Raw genomic sequence first — 17,583 nt, 5'->3', positions numbered from 1 at the left:
TCAGTTGTTGCTTTCTGAGAAGCCTCAGGTAATATGATCTCTGCTGGGCCCTTTACAGCCTTCTCTAAGCAGTTTACAGAGTCAGCATATTGCCCCCAACAATCTGGGTCCTCATTTTACCGACTTCAGAAGGATGGAAGGCTGAGTCAATCATGCACCAGTCAGGTTCGAAGTGCCAAACTGCAGCCATCTGGCAGTCAGCAAAAGTAGACTGCAGTAGTGCATTCTAACCACTGTGACATCATGGCTCTTATAATATAATAAATATAATATAATATATCTATATCTATATGTCTATACCTATCTATCTATCATCTGTATATCTGCATATATATATAAAATATAAGTCTGCAAACTTGGCATGTTTTCTTGAACTTGCTGAATGTTTAGAACAGAGGTCTCCAAATTTAGCAATTTTAAGACTTGTGGACTTCAACTCCCAGAATTCTCCAGCCAGCTATGGTTGTCCACAAGTCTTAAAGTTGTCAAGTTTGGGGACCCTGGTTTAGAATAAGGTCTAAAACAAAACATGCCCCTATTAAGACCATATATACCATATATCTACAAAATGAGCTAAGAATTCATCCTGAAATAAACTGCCTATTTTTAGATCAAGAGAACAATTTTACCAGTAGAACTTCCTCTGGTGGAGACTGAGTTGGAAGAAATTGATGTTGGCCTACAGAAAGCTGAGACCAATCTGTTTTGGAGTAATGAAGGTACATTTATCTATTACAAGCTGGGATTCTGCCTTGCAACTCTTTATTTCAAAACTGGGGGTGGTGGGGAGTGCGCTTCCAAATATCAGTTGCAGGAAACAATGGTAGGAGAGGAATATTTTTGTGTCTCTCTCTAGCAAGGATAGCCAGAGACATCCAATTTGCTTAGAAGGGCCAGCAATGCCCTTCTTATGTTCTTATGGCCTTTTGTTTCTAGTGCCATGATATCAGGTATATTTCAGTGATAAAAGTGTGGGAACTGGAACTTAAATCGATGAGAAATGATAGACTTGCTACTAATTAAGTTTCCCTTCCATTGCCTATCCAGATGTTATAGATTATATTCAAGAGATGCGAAATGTTTTATATGATTTAGAAACAAGAATTCAAAAAACCAAATTAAATGTGGAGAATATCGGACAGCTTATGCAAGTGAGTAAAGCATTGCTACCAGACACTTTAAAAAGGGAGGCTCTTTGATTTTAGTTTTAATTTTGTTCTGCTACAGATTTATTTTTGACCACTGCTCGGAGGTGGTATTCAGCAGGTTCTGACCAGTTCTGGGGAACTGGTGGTGGAAATTTTGAGTCGCTTGGAGAACCGGAAAATACCACCTCTGACTGGCCCCGTCCCCATCTATTTTTTTATTTTTATTTATTTATTTATTTATTATTTATTATTTATTTATTTATGTATTTATGTATTTATTTGATTGATTGATTGATTGATTGATTGATTGATTTGTCAATCACTTGCAAAATAAAAGGTATAAGTATAAACATGAGTAAGAATACAGAAAATAGGTATGATTAAATGGGGATAATAGGACAGGGACGGGAGGCACAATGGTGCACTTATGCACGCCCCTTACAGACCTCTTAGGAATGGGGGTGAGGTCAATAGTGGATAGCTTGAGGTTAAAGGAGTGGGGGTTAGAGGATGTAACAACAGAGTCAGGTAGTGCATTCCAGGCATTAACCACTCTGTTGTTGAAGTCATACTTTCTGCAATCAAGTTTGGAACGGTTAACATTGAGTTTGTATCTGTTGTGTGCTCTTGTATTGTTGCGGTTGAAGCTGAAGTAGTTATTGACTGGTAGGACAGTGTAGCAGCTAATTTTGTGTACTACACTTAAGTCCAACCGTAGGCGGCGTAGTTCAAGATTGTCCAAGCCCAAAATTTCAAGTCTGGTGATATAGGGTATTCTGTTGCGAGCAGAGAAGTGTAGTACTCTTCTCGTGGAATACTTCTGGACTTGCTCAATTGTATTAATGTCTGATACACACTGTGGATTCCAGACAGATGAGCTGTATTCGAGTATTGGTCTAGCAAAGGTTTTGTATGCCCTAGTTAGCAATTCAATATTTCCAGAGGAGAAGCTTCGTAAGATTAGATTTACAACTCTTAATGCCTTTTTGGCAATGCCAAAAAGCTCTGCCTCCTGAGTCCCAGCTGATTGGCTGGATGTTCTTTTGTTGCCCTGCACAAGAGAATGAAGCTGGAAAGCAGGTTAGTGGGGTGGGGAGGAAATGGGATTTTGCAGTAACCTTCCCCCTGGAGTGGGGTGGGAATGGAGATTTTACAGTATCCTTCCCCTGCCATGCCCACCAAGCCACGCCCACAGAACCGGTAGTAAAAAAAAATTGAATCCCACCACTGCCACTGCTGTACAAGAACTTCCCATCCTGTTTCTTAAAAAAAGGAGGCTCCTTGATTTTTAGCTTTCAGAATAGAATGACAGAATAACAGAGTTGGAAGGTGCCTTGGAAGTCCTCTAGTACAGAGGTCTTCAAACTTGACAGCGTTAAGACTTGTGGACTTCAATTCCCAGAATTCCTCCTCCAGTCAGTGTTAGCTCAGGAATTCTGGGAGTTGAAGTCCACAAGTCTTAAACTTGCCAAGTTTGAAGACCCTTGCTCTAGTATGTGATCTTGATTCTATCCCTCTATTAATGCAACCTAGGATTGCATTGGCTACAGATTTATTTGTGACAGCTGCTCTAAAGGAGTTTCTTCTTACCCTATTTCTTCTTACAGGAATGGTCAGCTAGTCCCTTGTTTGAAAGGAAGGACAACAAAGAGACAGCCCTTCTTGATCTAGATGGAAGACAAACAAATATAAACAAACGCTATGCAGCAATCAAAGATGCTGGGCAGAAGATCCAGAGTATGGTGGAGGTATGAAGGAGTGAGAGAAAGATAGTTTTCACAGTATTGTGAATCATTTGTTGAATATTATGTTTGTCAACAGTACTAGTTTTTATACACCTTCAGGAACATAGGAAATTGTTTTATCATATCAGATTATGACTTCATCTCTTTCAGTGTTGACCATATTGCCTACATTGGTTAATCTTTATGAACCTTACTTCAATACACCAAGGATTAAAATCAAGATTCTTTTTTGCATATAAAGTATGTGCATTATTCTTGAGCTCCAGCTCTTCCTTTACACCCTATGTGGCTACAATTGCATACTTTATATAATATGTTATGAATGCTTATTTTTGAAACTATATCATTACTATCTACTTTTGGAGGTTTTTGTTCGGTGGAGGATGTTAGCCTGAGATGTGTGTACTCCTAGTAATGTGTGAATTACCAAGCTGAGATACCACAATGTTTTAAGTCATTGATTTAGAGCATTTCTAGTCTTCATTTGGAAAATTTATAAGGCAATTTACAAAATAATTTTAAAATACTCAAGTAGCTGTAAAGTGTGTTTAAACAATAAAAGTGGTCCAGACTATTGAATAGCTGTTATTTTGCCAATTGAACTGCAAAGTAAATCCTTGAATAACATTGAGTTCACACTCACAGGAGGTTCAAGTTAAAAAGGTAATGTGGATTTTCATCTGTTTTTTTACATATGTAACATCTCTCTGCCAAATAATTTTTGTTCAGACTCAGATTTCCACCAGTTGAATCTGTAACCTTCCATATAAATACTTGTATCCATAAACGAAAGGAGCACGATAAGCAGCAAACAGGATCATTTATTTATTTATGGGCCATTCAGTTTCATTAATGGCATCAGAGAGGCATAATATTTTCTGAGTTTTCTGTAAGGGCCTTTGAGAATAGATGCATTTCATTCTCAGTTGTCCATGTAGCAAGTAGCACTGACAACTGGGGCTGTTATTTGCATTCTAGCTCTGTTCCTGAAGTGACATTGTAAAAGTGATTGTAGTACAAAGAACGTTCACAATATAGATTTGGAATTTCTTTTTTCTTGATCATATTCTTTTGGCTCACATGAAGCCAGATCAGAGCCATGTTACTCAAAGCAGATCCTTAAACTTTCACTGTAGACCAGGTGGCTTCTTCTCTATGACCAGGAAAGGGGACAATTGATTTGTATTAAATGTTCATAATTTAATCTATATGTACAAATAAGGAACTGGTACAAGTAAAATGTAGATATACATTTTATGGCCCATAAACCATAGATATCCTAGAGACATCCAATTTGAACAAGCCTGCAAAACAAAGTTCTTTTCTCTGGCTTTTATTCTCTAAATTGCTACTCCTACTTTATCTTGTCCATTTTTTCTTTTCTTTTGTCAGAGGTTTTTTTTTAAAAAAAAACCTAACCAAGCATTTTCAATCTTCTTCTCATCCCATGTTTGCTTTGTTACCCTCATCTCTTCCCTGTATAAGTGATGCAGTGGCCTAGAGGTGGACTCTCGCCTCACAATTAGGAGGCTGTGAGTTTGATCCTAGGTTGCGGCAGATATTTCTCTGTCTGGGCACAGTGAGTAAATATCACCTGCGAACTCTGCATTGGCAACAGGAAGGGCATCCGGCCAGTAAACACTCAGTTCCATTCGGTTGCCCTGACTTCACTCCGATGCAAGGGATTATGGGGACATTAAAAGGCAAAAATATATATGTAATCCCTTCCCTGTTTAATGGCAGAACTGCCTAAACATACTTCTTTTTTACCGATCATTATTTTTTAATTCAATCCAAGTTCGTGTAACATCCATTCAGTCTTGACTTAGCTCTTCTTGTTTTACCACACTGATTTTAAATTTCTATTTTCACAGCACTCAGCTTACTTTCTCCTGACATCCCAACTCTTCCCTATAGGAAAGCAGACAGAAATGCAGTTGTATATACAGCTGTTTTTGCTCCTTTGAACAAACATCCTTTGCAATAGTTCACATATTATACACTACCCATTGCCAGGCATAGATGCTCTATTTTGCATAAACTACATAGTCATTCCACAAGCAAATCATTTTTATATTTTAATATTCTTGCAGTTACCCTGTCTACACCACCAGCCAGGTAATTTTTCCATTTTCTTGCAACGTGTGTTATTTCCTTTTTATTCATTTTTTCTTCTTCTAGCACTTATAAAATTCGTTTCAAGTCTACTTTTCAACATATCACTATTATTTCCATGTGAATGTCTAAATATTCATTTTCCCTTACTTATTATCATCCTGAATCATTTCTTCCCTTCCTTTTTAATTCCACCAACTTTGCTGCAGGCTCCATTTTTCCCCCTCTTGGTCTATTTCAAAACTAGTTTTTGTTTTCCATCAACGTTGCTGTTTTTTTCATGGCTTCTTTTATTTTTTAAACATTCTCCACTTTACTTGATAAAATTCTTTGCACCTTTTTCTCTCCAAACAATGTCTTTCTCTCATTCTCATTTTTTTTTTTTTTTGCAGCCACCATTCCTATGCATGGAAGATGTTCACTTCATCCTTCCAGTTGGTTTCTTTTTTTTTTTTTTGTATTGCTGTGGCATTTCCTTTTTTTCTCCACAGAGTTTCTCCTTTTCTCTGCCCATCATTCATTCATCCTGCTTAGAGATTTGTTACTAATATTTTCTAATCTTTTCTCTTTCTGCAGCCATTTGAATTCCTCTCCTTTTCTTCTTCTTCCAGGATCATTTTTGTCCAAGATCCACAATTGACGTTACCAAGGAGAGGGAGGGAGAGAAGGAGGGAGTGAGAGAGAGAGATCTGACACATTCTAACCCTTTGTATCCTTTTATTCTTCATTAATACTCTCAAATTTTTCATCATAAACAATTAAATTGGTCACACCAGTACCACATGCTGCACTCTCTTATAGCATATTTTGGTCAGTCTTCCAGAAATGCAATGAAGGTCTGGTTTTATCCTAAGCATGCTCATATTATGGTATTTACCTCAGATTTCTAATCTGTCTTGCAAATCAATGTACAGCTGACAGCATTTCCCCCTCTTTCCCCTCCTCCAAGTTCAATTTATAGATAATGCCCTGAGGGGAATATGTGCAATTTTAAAAACAGGAACATTACAGAAGGAGCTCCTGTCTAGGAGGGAAGAAACAATGCCCCAAAAGCACTGCATGGTAATTTGTTATACAAGTAGTCCTCGACTTACAGCCACAATTGAGCCCAAAATTTCTGTTGTTCCGTGAGAGATTTTTAAGTGTTTGCCCCCATTTTACGACCTTTCTTGCCTAGTTGTTAAGTGAATCACTGCAGTTGATAAGTTAGTAACTCAGTGGTTAAGTGCATCTGTCTTCCCCATTGATTTTGGTTGTCAGGAGTCACAAAAGATAATCACATGACTTTGGAACATAACAATGGTCATAAATATGAACCAAAGATGAACCAGTTGCCAATTTTGATCACATGATCATGGGAATCCTGCAAAGGTTGTAACTGTGAAAAACAGTCATAGGCCACTTTTTTCCATGCTGTGGTAACTTTGAATGGTCACTAAATGAACTGTTGTAAGCTGAGGCCTACCTGTATTTATTCAGTGGATGCAGACCTATATGTGATTTGATATGCTTAAAGTGAGCATATTTTAATCTCTTAGTTCTCTTCCATCGTTTCTCTTTACTGAATACATACTGGAAATGATATCATGCGTGTATGGGTAAATTCTAGTCACCAAAGTATTGCTGACTGACTCCTTTTATGACCATTAAAGCAATTACTATTGACAGAAAGGATCTGATTAAACCTGATTCACTGCTTCTCTGAAATATTTTTTTCTATCTCCAGGAAAATGCAGACTTGTTCAAGGCTGACAAGACAACTGTAATATGGTCTCGTTATGTAGAATATATAGACGAAATAATCTTAGATGGTTACTTTAAGTTTATACGCAAATCTCTGCAGTTTCTACTCAGCAATATGGCAGCCGATGTAAGTAAATGAAGTTTCAGAAGTATTTTTTTTACCTTTGATACTACCTTTGAAACACAAAAGTATTAATGAGCGCAATCTTGCATACTAATTTGAAGATGTTTGCCTTGATAAATTAAAACTCTGTGTTCAGAGAGGCTTATTCAGTATAGGTTATCCTCAACTTACGACCACAATATAGCCCAAAATTTATATTGCTGAGACATTTGTTAAGTGAATTTTGCCCCATTTCATGACTTTTCTTGCTATACTTGTTAAGTGAGTCACTACAGTTGTTAAGTTAGTGACATGGTTGTTAAGTGAATCTGGCTTCCCCATTGATTTTACTTGTCAGACGGTCACAAAAAGTAATCATATGAGTCTGGGACACTGCAACTGTCATAAATATGAGTCAGCTGCCATGCGCCTGCATTTTGATCGTGGGGATGTTGCAACAGTCATAAGTGTGAAAACTATCCCTTTTTTCAGTGCCATTGTAACTTTGAACAGTCACTAAATAAACTGTTGTAAGTCGAGGACTACCTGTAAAAATAATTAAGCAAGATGTGCCCCAGTGGTGGGATTCAAATTTTTTTTACTACTGGTTCTGTGCGTGTGGCTTGGTAGGCGTGACATGGCTTGGTGGGTGTGGCATGGCTTGGCGGGCATGGCTTGATGGGTGTGGCAGGGGAAGGATACTGCAAAATCCCCATTCTCTCCCCACCCCACTAACCTGCTTTCCAGCTCCGTTCTCCTGCGCAGGGCAACAAAAGAAGACCCAGCTGATCAGCTGGGATTCAGGAGGCAGAGAATAGATGGGGGCAGGGCCAGTCAGAGGTGGTATTTGCCAGTTCTCCGAACTACTCAAACTTTCCGCTACTGGTTCTCCAGAACTGGTCAGAACCTGCTGAATATACCACCTCTGATGTGCCCACATATTTTGTAATGTGCCAACAGAGCAATCCAAACCTTTTGAGATGGCATTCTCTGAGGTCTTACATGGGTTCAGTAGTGGTCTGTTCCCAACTTTGAAGAGATGTGCTATTGTGTGTGCACGTGCGCACAGACATGCTCACACACAATTGCTGTTTAATAGTTCTCAAAATGGCACACTGGTGCAAGAGCAATTTTGGATTTAATGGATTGAAAGCTCTTCTTCTCTTCTATGTGGCCCAAAGTTCTTATCTGATCCAGGCAATTGCATGTATATTCCCCTCCCACTGAAACCTATGGGAACTATTCTTTTGAAAGCTGTGGAGGTGGGGAGTACTTGGTGTCCTGCTGCTCCCCCCTACTTCCCTTCCCTCATTTTACCATTGTTCTGCAGATTGTTATTACTATCCTTCACCAAACTGAATGACAGAAGTCAGAATGATTCAAACTACAAATAAAGAAAAGTGATATAAAAAAAGAGAGATTTTTTTCCAAATCCATAAACACACTGGTTTCTTTATCTACCTGCTGATTAAATTGTCAGATACTTAAAAATGATTTAATACTGTTTCAGTGAAAGCAAGTTTGCTTTATATTTAGAAAATAGGACCATAACAATAATGATAATAGGACTAAGGGTCCAGGGAGCTTGTAGAAAGTTCATATTTTGAACACGAGACTGAAAACTGGCAAATGAAAACTGCACCGATGTGCTTTCAGGCCAATGTTGCCCCGTTATTTGAAGTACGGATGGAGTTGTATAAAGATGACTTACGGTATCGTCCATCGCTGGAAGTGGGAGCAGAACACGGTTTTTTGGAAATGGTAGAAAATTTAATGAGTGATATCTATGATACAGCAAAACTTATACCCCGACTGGCAAAAGGGAAGCTCGGCTATAAGGTTAGTCCCAATCTATGGATCTTTTTTTCACCTGAATAAATCTAGAACAACTGATAATCATTCGGGCAAGAGTTGATTATTGTTTTGGTTCAAAAGGCCTTTAGGGCATCAAGCTAGGTCCACCTGGCTTTACACAGTGTACTGATAGTTTATGATAGGGGGCAAAGGAAGGTCAGTGAATATTTATATTTCAAAGCACAGATAATCGTGGCCCCTGATTTCTACATACCTGAGGACAGAACCATGCAGTAATATATCTAGGGTTGAAAATGAAAATTGTAGCCCCTGACCCTACAATGTCTCTTTAGGCAATCTCTAATTGAGCACCCAAGGGACAGCAATTAATGGGCCCAACAGGAATTAATGGGCACAACAGCAATTAATGGGCACAACAGCATGCAGGTCCAGCAACAGTTCTCAAATCATGAACATTGTAAATTATTATTAATGGACTGGTGTTGCTCATTGTGATGTCCTTTTTTAAAACTTTTTTTTAAGGAGGGTTGAGTCAAAGGACAGCTCACTAGCCATCATCATGATGATAGTAGTAGTGGTGATGATTTCCTGTGGGAAGGTAGTATTGTAGGCATTCTTCATTCAGCCCCCAAAATAATTGTGCTGGGATAAGAAATAGCAGTGGGTGAAGAGTGATGTAGTGAGCTCCAAGATTGAGTGGGAACCTGAATATGGACCTTCCCTGCCCCACTTCAACAACTTCAGTGGTACATTACAGTAGCTATCTTGGAAAAAAAATCATTTTACTATTAAAAACATATTATCCTTTGCAACATTTTCAAGTAAGGCCCACTGGTGCCCCACTACTGAACACACGCCCAATGCTACCGCTTCGGGAACCGACGGGCGCAGGAGACCATTGGCCTGCGCAAAAATCAACGAAATGGTCCACGCTGGAAAGCACGGCGCACTTGCACCGTGTGAGAAAGCTATGACGGCCGCGTCCGGGTCTGACGCGCACGGAGACTACCCGATCCGTGTGAAAAATCGCAAGCGGGAACAGAGGATTGCCAGACGCTCAAGGTGGCCACCTGGAACGTGGATTCGCTGACTGGACGCTCGACCGAGATCATCAGGGCCATGCGGGACAGGAAGCTGGACATCTGCTGCCTCCAGGAAACTCGCTGGAAGGGCAACAAGGCTACGACTATAGACGGCTATAAGATCATATACACCAGCTGTAAGGAAAACCGCGCGGTGTAGCTGTGGTTGTCAGTCCCAGCTGGCAAAGCTCCGTTGCAGAAGTTAAGCGCCACAGAACGACTGATGATAATCGTCGTAGCGACCGAGAGGCAGCGCCACACATCTTGTCCGCCTACGCCCTCAGACCGGATGTCACGAGGAGGAGAAGGATACCTTCTGGGAACTGCTCGACATCCAACTCAGGCAGATCCCATATGAAGACGACATCATCATCTCTGGCGACCTGAATGGTCATGTAGGGCGGGACAAAAACGGACACCAGTGCCACGGTGGGCACGGCACAGGCGATATGAATGAGAATGGCCAGAGGATCCTGGACTTTGCCGACTCCCATGATATGACCATCACGAACACCTGCTTCATTAGGCGAGAACCCCAACTCCTCACCTACCATAGCAGAAATGGGAACCACCACACACAGATCGACTACATCATCGTGACGACGAAGAGCCGCTAAAAACGTGCTCAACGCCAAGGTGTACCCGCACGAATCGAGCAGTCAGCACAGGCCGCTGATGGCGAAGATCAGGATCAGCAAGCCCAAGACCAAGATTGACAAAAAGAATGCAGACCAGCCACGAATCAAGTGGTAGAACCAGAAGAAGATGGCGGACCCCTCATCAAACCGGAGCAGTTCCTGCAGATGGTCGACGGGCCACAGGAAGCGTGGTCCATGCTGAAGAGCACTGTTCACACTGCCGCTGCCAACAGCTTGGTTGTACCAAGCCAGGACGGAGACGCATCGAACGAGATACATGGCTCTGGACACCGGAAGTACAAGATGCCGTGCACCTGAAGAAACGGCTCTACAAGGCCTTTCTTCAGGACAAGACCAGCGAGAAGCTCTGCAGTACAAGGCGGCCAAAAAGGCAACCAAGAAAGCAGTAGCGACAGCCAGAAGCTCCCACTACGACGACATCTACGAGAAGCTGAACACGCGAGAAGGCGAGAATGAGATCTACCGCCTAGCCAAAAGCAGACACAGGAAGACCCTGGACATTGACCAGTTTCATGGGATCAACGACGAAAGGGGGAAATTTGATCGTCAACCCCAGAGACGCTGCCGAGAGGTGGCGGCAATACTTCGAGAAGATCTCCACCGAGGAGTTCCCACACCCACGAACCCCGCGAGGTGACCCCGTCGAAGGCCCAGTCTCAGGCATTCACGCCAGCGAGGTCACCGACGCCATCAAGGCCATGAAAACGGTAAGGCAACAGGACCAGACGACATCCCTGCCGACTTCTGGAAAAAGGCACTACCGGGCTCGGCATTGTGGCTGTGCGAGCTGTTCAACAACATCGCCTCCACGGGAATAGTGCCACACGACTGGTACCGCAGCACCACTGTTCCGATCTGGAAGGGAAAGGGCAGCCCAGCGGACTGCTCCAACTACAGACCGGGTCAGGTTACTGTCACACACTATGAAGATCTTCGAACGCGTCCTCGATAAGCGCATTCGGGACATCGCCGACATCAGCGTCAACCAGGCGGATTCATCAAGAACTGCGGCACCACCGATGCCATCTTCGGTGCGGATGCTGATGGAGGCTCACAGAGAGAAGAAAATCCCGCTCCACACCGCCTTCTTGGACTTGGAAAAGGCCTTCGACCGAGTCCTGCACGATCTCATCTGGTACGCACTGCGAGATCACGGCGTGCCCGAGCTACTCGTACAATGGGTCCAACTCCTATACAGATGTCACAAAAGCCGTGTAAAAGCGGCAGCTGGGATATCAGAGGAGTTCAATATCACCGTCGGCGTACACCAGGGCTCTGCTCTCTCACCACTGCTGTTCATTCTGGTGATGGACACAATTACACATGACCTGCACACGCCCGCCCCATGGACGCTGCTCTACGCCGATGATGTGTTCCTGGCCAACCTGCGCAAGGCTGAACTTGAGCACCTAGTCCAACAGTGGCACGACCGCCTCGAGCAGTTCGGGCTCGGTTGAACCTAAAGAAGTCCGAATACCTGACCACTGACAACGAAACGACAGGCTCCATCCATGTGAACGGGCAGGAGCTACCGCGCGCCTCCAACTTCAAGTACCTGGGAACTACTCTTGGGGAAGAAGGCCTACTACAAACTGAGGTGGCAGCCAGGATCAACGCAGCGTGGGGCAAATGGAAGTCCGTCACGGGCGTCCTCTGTGACAAGAAGATGCCGATGCGCCTGAAGGCGAAAATCTATAACTCTGTGGTGCGCCCGTGGCCATATATGGCGCAGAGTGCTGGCCGACGACCAAAGAAGTCGAAAGCAGACTCCAGACAATGGAGATGCGAATGCTCCGATGGTCGGTAGGCCTCACCCTACTCGATCGCGTCCAGGAATGAAGAAGTGCGCGCAGACGGTTCAACGTCGTGCCCATCCCCACGGTCATGAGGCAGTCCCGCCACGATGGTTCGCCATGTGAGTCGCCAAGGAAGAATCCATCATCAAATCTGCGATGAAGGTGATTGTCGGAGGAGCGAGACCGCGTGGTAGACCTAAGCAACGCTGGATGGACACGATCAAGGCCGATCTAGAGATTGCGAAGGCAGACCCGACATACGTGGCAGACAGAGAGGCGTGGAAGCAGTACTCAAGGACATTAGCGGACCTCGCCAGAGCGCGAGACAAACGCTGAAGAAAAAGAAGAAGAAGAAGAAGAGAAGGTGCCCCAAGGGAGCTTTCCCCCACCTATCATAATTATTTGATGTATAACTTTTGTTCCCAGAACAAATTTCTCCTATGGTTAAAAACAAAAATGTGGGAATAGATAGGCACTATGAAAGAAAGAAGTAACACCAGCTCCTTCTCAGTAGATAGCAAAGAAGCAGCTATCATTCAGAACTCCAGAATACTCTAATTATTAAGTACAAACACATAAAGGTTCATTTAATACAAGACATGACACTTTTTACAGGAGGCAACTAGCTGGTTTATATAATTGCCTGATGGCAGTTTTGTCCTTGATGTTTGCAGACTGACTTGGAAGATATGGGAGAACTAATAGAGATGCGGGAGGAAGTGGCCAACATTGTGGTGAATGCCATGAAGCAGGGCGAGGAATATCAAGACTCCTTCGAAAAATACTCCTACCTTTGGATGGATGATCCCCAGGAATTCATGCAGCGCTTCCTGACTTTTGGCCATGCTCTCACACAGGAAGAGCTTGAATCTCATGCGGAGGAGTATTTGCCACACATTGCACCCACTCTTGAGCAATTCCAGCTACAGGTTAGAAGAGGAGGGGGTGGATGGGTCAAGAGAGACTCCCATTCTTTATCTGGCTAAAATCCTAAGCCATAGAGTACAATATCACGGGGATATCTCCTACCCAGTTTCCATAACCCCATAATGGCCACATCACTGCTAATGAGGGTGTGTAATAATACATCGTCTGTCTTCTTTCAGTGGCATCATTCTCTTTCTATCCCTCTGTTCAGCCCTATTTCTTTTATAATGCCCCAAATATGATTCTTAGAATATTGTCTCATTCCTATCTTCAGTCTGTAAGATTGATTTGAATAAGAATGTGCACCTGGTGTCTCTTCTAATTTCTACATTTCAATAATAGCCACCACATAAATTATACAAACGCCCAATGGCAAGTGTTTTTTTTTAACCTGAAAATTGTTTTGTCCTGAATACCTGTGCTTTCTTTCCTTCATCTTTTGTAAAGTATTTTTGCTAATCATCCACAACCAGAAGAGGGTGCTCTGTCCCTAGAAAAGATAGCCTTTCACACACACACACACACACACACACACACACACACACATATCTTTTTTTCCCCAATTCTGTGGCTGTAATGGAAGTTGGCTCCTGCAGAATTTGTAAAACACACATTTATCTTCCAGTCACCTATGTGTTCTCCAACAGTGTCGTCTACCTTAGAAAAGATAAACAGCAGAAAGGTTTTTGTAAAAATCCTCTCTGCTAGCTCAATTTTTCCCCTGAACTTTTTGTTTTGTTTCCTAGATTGATACATATGAAAAACTATATGAAGAAGTATCCAAGTTTGATAATAACAAAGTGTTCAATGGTTGGCTGCAAAGTGACTGTCGGCCCTTCAAGCAAGCACTGCTGAACACCATCAAACGCTGGAGCTTAATGTTCAAGCAGCACCTCATCAATCATGTCACTAATAGGTAGGATGGGAAGATTTTGACAATTTTCAAACAACCCTTCTTGGGTTGTTTTATGTGTTCAAGCAATCACAGTGATTACTTTCAGAAACTTGTTATTTGTAATTAGGAATCCCACAAGTAGGACCTGGGTGTAATAATACCTCTCCCACTTGAATTAGCTGTCAACCTTACCGAACAAACACACTGACTCTGATTGTGAAAATGTCATACAAGCTGACAGCTAGGATTCTCTGATGGCCTTATACTTTGTCGATTTTCTAATCTAGTTTTAAAGGTATCTGAGTTGATGGACACCTCCACATGTTGTGGGAGGGAGCACCACATTTAATTATGTGCCTTGTAAAGAAACACTTCCCTTTTTCCCCCCTATCCTGAATCTCCAACTATCACCGACGATTCCAGGTGTTGGGATTAAAAGTTAGACCTCTGATAAGAAAGTTCTTTCTCTCCCAGCTGTTTTCTCTCAGCAGGCTAGGCTAAGAAGATGAGACAGCATATTGCCTCTCAGATTTAAAAAAAAAATACTCTGTCTCATAGGGTGTCATTGTTTTCTATGACAAAAAGAAACACTACTGACTATGGAAGCTGAGGATGTAAGTTTATTGGTTTTTATATAAAACCACTTTTTAGATTGGCTGTAAAATAGGCTAACACAGCTACTCCTCTAAAATTCGAATCAATGTTATTTCTGAATTGAAGAAAGCCAGAATATCACATTTCTGTCCTTTATAGCCTTCAGGAGCTTGCCGCTTTCATGAAAGAGGCAAATGCAGGCTTAACTAAACCAGTGAAAGAGGGTGACTACGATGGGCTTGTTGAAGTGATGGCACACTTGATGAAAGTCAAAGAAAGACAAGTAGCTACAGACAATATGTTTGAGCCTCTAAAGCAGACTATTGAATTACTAAAATTGTATGGAGAAGAAATGCCTGAAGAGATCCATATGCAGTTGCATGTAAGTATGCCAGCAGTAATTTTCACTAAAAACAATAAGCTATTAGTTATCTTTTTTTTTTTAAAAAAAGAAGTCTTTGGATATAGTATAAAATAATACAATTCCTTTTGTACAATATAAACATCAAATGTTTTTATAGTTCCTAAATGTTGGAATAGAGAGAAGTACAGAACATTTAGAGAAATAATTTAGGAAAGTAATACCTAATTAAACACTAAATTTACACAATCTGCAGGTATTTATTCCATAATTTTGTTTCAACTCTCTGGGATCCAATGTGATCCGCCATAGGTGTTGCATTGTATACACATTTCTTTACTGTTCATTCTGCTAAAATTGGTGTTAGAAAAGTCACAAATATGAATAGAGTTAAGACCCCAACACATTTGTTTATCCTCTTATTTAGCTATTTGACTTCTTTCTTTTTTCTCCTCATATTACCTATAATAGTCTGTATTTATTTCCCTCATCCAAAGGTCTCTCATACCTGCATGGACAAAATGTCTACTTTTATTTTTTTTTAAATCTATCTATCTATCTATCTATCTATCTATCTATCTATCTATCTATCTATCTATCTATCTATCTATCTATCTATCTATCTATCTGGCTTTTAGGAATTGCCAGAGCAATGGAACAACACCAAAAAGTTGTCCTTCCAAGTCAAACAAAATGTGGCTCCTCTGCAGGCCAATGAAGTTACAATCATACGAAGGAAATGCCAACAATTTGAGGTATGTTTTATGATTAAGGTACAACTTTGCTCAAACTCCCTCAAGTACAACACAGGTTAAGCCTATTAGGGAAGGAAAGAGGCTTAAGATGGATACCCACCCTTCGCTTGGCAGCAAGGTCCCATTCCATGAGAGGGCACTTTTTCTGACACTCATTTTCCAACACTTCTGGGGTTTGGGATTTTCACTCATAAAATTCTTGGGGAGAAAAGGAAACAACCACAATTTGGGACCAGCAGATGGCATCAGCATAAGAGATTCAGATCCAGGCTGCAAAAATCAAGACAATTTTAAAAAAGGAGACTTTTCAGTACAGGTAGTCCTTGACTACCTGTAGTTCATTTAGTGACTGTTCAAAGTTACAACAGCACTGAAAAAAGTGACTTATGACTGTTTTTCACCATGTTGACCTTTCCAGCATCTCCATGATCACATGATCAAAATTTAGATGCTGGACAACTGGTTCATACTTAGGACCGTTGCTGTGTCCCAAGGTCATGTGATCACCTTTTGCAACCTTCTGACAAGCAAAGCCAATGGATAAGCCGGATTCCAGATTAACAACCAGTTATTAATTTTATCAACTGCAGTAATTCGCTTAACAGCTGAGACAGGAAAGATCATAAAATGGGGCGAGATTCACTTAGCCAATGTCTTACTTAACAACAGAAATTTTGGGCTCAATTGTGGTCATACATCGATGACTGCCTGCATTCCTTTGCAGGCTGTCCAGTGGTTGCCCTACTTAGTACACAGTGAGGTTGGCAATTTTGCTGCCTTGGCTCCCCTCTGCCTACGTCTGACACACCACCGACTGAACCCTCTACATGCATAAGCCAGCCCTGCAGCTGACCATGGCAAGATTTGTAGTTTGGTTTTTTTTTTTAAATGACAGTTGGACGACTGAGGCCGCCATTGGCTGCAGGGGAGTCACTATTGTTACATTAATAACGCTTACCCTACAGGAGAGAGCAGATTCTGGGAGTTGCCCTTCCAACACATTAGGTTGTGCCAGGCTGATAGAGTGGACTGTTTCAAGGAGTGATGGTCTTCCACCAGCTTTGCCCTGATTGCTGTTAGTTCAATGTCATAATCCAAGTTCACTCTCGTTCTGAATCAGTGGCAGCCAATATTCGTTCATCACAATTTTGGACTGCTGCAGCCATGCAACTCTTGGTGGCATATAAGAAATAAAATATACATACTACAATAACATAATACAATAATAATAGAGTATTCCAGGCATTAAAAGATCAATGCCTGGAATACTCTACCTGACTCTGTGGTTTCTTCCCCAAACCCCAAAAACTTTAACCTTAGACTGTCTACTATTGACCTCACCCCTTTCCTAAGAGGTCTGTAGGGGTGCATAAGCTCACCAACTTGCCTACCGTCCCTGTCCTATCGTTTCTTTTATTTTTCTTATATGTATCCATGTATTTGTAACTATGTTTATACTTATACCTGTTATCTTGTAAACGACTGACAAATCAAATAAATAAATAAATCATTATCACCATGATCAAAAGTGTAATCATAAAAAGAATTTTTCACAAGTGCATTGTGAAAAGTGTAACATTGAAACGATTCTTAAGGGTTATCTTACTATCTTAAAAAAGGCCCTCCAGAAAAGCCCTGTCTCTCTCATTCTTTCAGAAGGCCAACCTGGTTAAGGCAGTCAATCCCCAGTGATGAGTTATTCCTCAGCATGTAGTCATAACGGGGAAGCATCTCCTCTCAGCTTCAGTCCTTCTGTTCTGATGGTAGTGGGGGGCCGACAGCAAATTTTTCAGGCCAATTCTGGTTGAAGGAGGAGGTCCTTAAGTGTTCCAATGTTGTACTTTA

General features: G+C 41.6%; 1 protein-coding gene across 1 annotated transcript in view; it reads left to right on the top strand.

Annotated features, from left to right (window-relative positions):
- DNAH17 (dynein axonemal heavy chain 17) overlaps nt 1-17,583 on the top strand; it is a 126,593-nt gene that overhangs the window by 20,656 nt on the left and 88,354 nt on the right. Inside the window, exons 14-22 of the mRNA XM_026667294.2 lie at nt 611-719; nt 1,048-1,151; nt 2,756-2,896; nt 6,735-6,878; nt 8,511-8,693; nt 12,881-13,135; nt 13,880-14,049; nt 14,782-15,004; nt 15,622-15,738. Coding sequence (XP_026523079.2) covers nt 611-719; nt 1,048-1,151; nt 2,756-2,896; nt 6,735-6,878; nt 8,511-8,693; nt 12,881-13,135; nt 13,880-14,049; nt 14,782-15,004; nt 15,622-15,738 — 1,446 coding nt within the window. The remainder of the gene's footprint in view (nt 1-610; nt 720-1,047; nt 1,152-2,755; nt 2,897-6,734; nt 6,879-8,510; nt 8,694-12,880; nt 13,136-13,879; nt 14,050-14,781; nt 15,005-15,621; nt 15,739-17,583) is intronic.

Source organism: Notechis scutatus, chromosome 2 (genome assembly GCF_049901735.1).
Source record: "Notechis scutatus isolate UNSWTSFEM ecotype Mainland chromosome 2, rNotScu1.2, whole genome shotgun sequence".
Taxonomy (NCBI): Eukaryota; Metazoa; Chordata; class Lepidosauria; order Squamata; family Elapidae; genus Notechis; species Notechis scutatus.
The sequence above is the reverse complement of the archived record's forward strand: the minus strand, read 5'-3'. Positions and strand labels throughout refer to the sequence as shown.